General features: G+C 37.3%; 1 protein-coding gene across 1 annotated transcript; it reads right to left on the bottom strand.

Moving 5' to 3' along the window:
- Nucleotides 1-848: 848 nt before the first annotated feature.
- Nucleotides 849-3,442, bottom strand: rplp2l (ribosomal protein, large P2, like). Its single transcript, XM_053316840.1, has 5 exons — nucleotides 3,378-3,442; nucleotides 2,229-2,352; nucleotides 2,089-2,137; nucleotides 1,356-1,451; nucleotides 849-958 (listed from the first exon to the last, which is right to left on the bottom strand). Exons 2-5 carry the CDS (start codon nucleotides 2,349-2,351, stop codon nucleotides 882-884), a joined length of 345 nt encoding a protein of 114 aa, XP_053172815.1. The 5' UTR covers nucleotide 2,352; nucleotides 3,378-3,442; the 3' UTR covers nucleotides 849-881.
- Nucleotides 3,443-3,853: the final 411 nt, after the last annotated feature.

Raw genomic sequence — 3,853 nt, 5'->3', positions numbered from 1 at the left:
TTCATATTCAGTTGCTGCCAAGTAGGCCTACATTTTGTACCTGTTGGGGTCTGCATGAATATTATATGTGCCGCACACACACACACATACACAGAATATAAATGTTGAATAAGTTGACCACCCGAGACAAAATATTTCTTTTTTTTCATTAATACTCACTGTTGACTGTCAGTAATTTTCTGCCACATCAGCTCATGTTCTTTTGCTGCTGCTACTGTATTGCTTTTTTTCCTAAATATATACTCATCATCTGCATGTATTCATTAATATTTCTAACTCCTTTGGGGAGAAGTAGGAAGAGCCCTTTGTTTCTCCTGTTGCCATGGTGAATCATGTTATCTGTGCTCCATTGATGAGGGCTTGGTATCTCCTCATGCACGAGCTTCACTCAGAGTTACTTTGACTCCGAGTTGATTGAACTAACTGTTAACAGTTGTTCTGAGTTTGACAGCTCAGAGTTGGTCAACCTAGAGTTAAGGTTTTAACTCAGAGTTAGTTAAACCTGCTTCCTGAAAAAGGCCCCTGTACTGTGCATAACCCTATAGTGCCATCTGCTGCTCACTAGACTCAATTACATTTACAACGGTGAGTTTGGTGGCTGCCCTGCATTCACACTACAGCTACATTCATTTTTAATCCTATGCAAAAAGAGCAACAATTAATCAGGTTATGAAACCCCCATTAACTTTAAATATTCAGGAAACTGTGGTTCCATACCAATTCCAGTTCACATTATACCCACTCAATAGGAAAAACTGTCAAATTCATATCCCACTGAGAACTAGCTATGATGCAGTTTGGTTTTCTGGATGAACATTTTGCAGTGAAAACAACTGAAACAGTTTGGAGATTTTTTAGAAACTTTATTCATTTGGAAAAGTTTAGTCGAACAGGCCGAATCCCATGTCGTCATCAGACTCCTCAGACTCTTCTTTCTTCTCCTCCTTCTTCTCCTCAGCTGGAAAACAATATAATACAATGAATGAGTTTCTTGCTATAAACACAATGACATTTAACAGCTTTGCTTATGAGGTCACTGAAACCATTCATTAGTAAATATTTCTTAAAATGCTTAAAGGAAATTGTATTAAGTAGTCACAGTACTTTTCTCATTAAAATGTACTTACTACACCCTATTCTCTAGAATGTCTCCACATTTAAATTAACCTGTGATTTGTTTCGTCTCTAAATCAATAGCTTTCATTTAATTACTTCTGACTTGAACTGGCCAAATATATTCTCAATCAGGATTTGGTTTGACTTGTAATCATCCTAACATCCAAGGTGAAGGCAAAGGAACTGTGAGCTAAGTGTCAAAGATGCTGACAAACTAGGTGCTATGTTGTGATGCTCACCTGCAGCAGGTGCTGCGGCTCCGGCTGCGCCAGTAGCCGCAGAGCTGGCAACAGCTACGGCACCGCCTGCTGGCATGCTGGCCAGCTTACCGTAACCTGAGGACACACAAGTTGGCAGACAAAGCACCACTTGTTACACAGAAACTTGGCAGCAAGAAACAGGATAGAGGTCAGAAAACAGCATAAAGGTATCATTAAATACAATCTTGCAAATTAATTATGATACTTTGAAGGCTTACATTCTCCTCCTGGACTCAAAGTAATAATAGTTTGTATTTGTTCTCATTGAAACCATCTTAACTGATGATGATTTATTTTCCTTTTGCTGGAGTGTAAGGTATAAAATAAGAATGTCTGTAAAAACCTCTTTGATCTTAACATCACCAAGCAGGGTTTTGATATTGAAATACACCTGCTGAATTTATCAAATTTGGTTTTAACCTGGAGAAACAGAAGTCTGTCACATGACCTACAAAGGAAACTGTAGAACGGACATGAATTGACTTCCACACAAACAACATACTTTCATACTTCAATACTTTAAGATTTAAACTTAAATTATACTATTCATTATTGTTCTGGTATTTTCAGTATTTTGTTTGCATATTTCACATGATGAGATGTGTTTTGTTTGTTTACTATATCTTACTGCACCAAGGAGAGAGTAATTCTTTGTGTATTCATATGTCCAGACTAAATGACAATCAAAACCTTGAAATCCTTGCACACTCACCTGAGGCGATCACCTCATCCACGTTCTTGCCCTTGAGTTCAGAGATGACCTGTTGAGCAGGAAATCAACTTTGTGAATATCACTGGTAAAGACATGTTGTCACAAAAGCACTATGAAGCTCAAGAAAGGGCAGTTGGTACCTTCTCCATGCGTGTGTCATCAGCCTCGATGCCAACGCTTTCCAGGATCTTCTTGATGTCGCTGGATGCAGGGGTTTCATTGCCACCAAGGGCAGCGAGCAGGTAAGCAGCAACGTAACGCATTCTGCAAAAAACAAAAAAATTAATGTTTGATGGACATTACTGACCAGTAACAAAGTGGCAATAAATTAACTCTGGTCACTTTTCAAATATATTTTTAAATGAAAATCTACAAACACTACAGAGAAAAATCAAACATCTAATTTCCTTAAGATTTTTCTTAAGGAATTGCTTATCTTTGCAGGTTTACAGCACTCAAAATGTGCATAATGGAGTTATAACATTACTTTGCACCTCATTTAGCAAAAATCGGGTCTTTTGACATTTCTTGCTACCAGCTTACAACACTTCAGTACTTTTCTCTTCCTTGCAGGACAATCCTAGGTCGTACAATATTCTTAGACATTATTACATAAATGTGCTGAGTTAAATGATCTCTACAAATTATAATTTCAAGGAACTGTGAGTAAGTGTCAAAAAGCTTTGTCTTTTAAGATCTTGGTCGATTTCAGCTGGCTTTGAGGCACATGAGTTGGTGAATGGGTTTTACTTCGTTGTGGCAGAATCATTAATTGGTAGAATTAACAGTAAACACTTCGTACAATATATAGATTAAAGTCAGGGTCCTCCACAGATCGTGTTAATTTCCTATTTTAATTACAAAATGTACTGACGTCTTATAATTCTACTTCATGTTGTATGGACAATTTTACGTCAATACAACATGAATAGATGGTCCAGCACTAAATGTAAGCATCTCGTGTAACAGTTACGGTACATATAGTTGCATATCAGCACATGTTGAGCCTAAGGTTTTTTTTAAGTCCAGTCACATTTGTGGAAAGTTTTAGCTTAAAATTAGACAATTATAGCTGTTTTACATCTTCACCATGTGGCGCGTATCTTCGGTGCCATTAGCTAGCTTAGCCGCTGGCGACGTTGTCATGCTTAAAACTACCTAATTTTGTTGAAATAACGTTTTTTAAGGATTCAAACCTATAAAGATTAGTTCATCATCTCTTTCCTCACATACTATGCGTATTTTCACCACTGACTATGCCATTTAAAACATCATAAAAAGCCACTCACTTGAGCTACACGGGTGGGAGCGTGTTCACTTCGAGGTTAGCACGGACAGAAAGGAAGTTACGTCACAGACTCAAAGCGGAAGAAACCTCACTTCTTCTTCGGTTTTAAATAAAGACAGAAAGCAAGTCGACCGCCACCTGCTGCACTAGTACTCACATCCTTTACTTAAGTTAAAGTACCAATACAGCAATCCAAAAATACCTCATACCTTGCTAATATAGTATTATATGTGACACCATTAGATTGTTTATACAGAAGCATCAGTGTGTGACAGGGTTATTATAGTTAATGAAAACTAAGACTAAAACTAAAACTAGCAGTGAAAAAATAATTTCGTTAACAAACTAAAATGAAACAGAATTACAGATAAAATCTGATTTTTTGCTTTTGATTTAGCGCCAGGTGATAATTACTGAGCTCTGCTGTGGGTTGAGCATTGTTAATGCACAATATGGCACCTTTAATAAACAATGACT

The sequence above is a fragment of the Scomber japonicus genome, chromosome 1, assembly GCF_027409825.1.
Source record: "Scomber japonicus isolate fScoJap1 chromosome 1, fScoJap1.pri, whole genome shotgun sequence".
NCBI classification, from domain to species: domain Eukaryota; kingdom Metazoa; phylum Chordata; class Actinopteri; order Scombriformes; family Scombridae; genus Scomber; species Scomber japonicus.
Note: the sequence above shows the minus strand (reverse complement) of the source record. Positions and strands in the feature narration are given on the sequence as shown.

Bases quoted from the DNA above. Each gene is read 5' to 3' on its own strand.
- rplp2l (XM_053316840.1), bottom strand. From the start codon at position 2,351: ATGCGTTACGTTGCTGCTTACCTGCTCGCTGCCCTTGGTGGCAATGAA. The intron at 1,452-2,088 runs GTGAGTGTGCAA...GTGTGTCCTCAG, and splicing joins GGATGAGGTGATCGCCTCAG to GTTACGGTAAGCTGGCCAGC. The intron at 959-1,355 runs GTGAGCATCACA...ATTGTTTTCCAG, and splicing joins AGCCGCAGCACCTGCTGCAG to CTGAGGAGAAGAAGGAGGAG.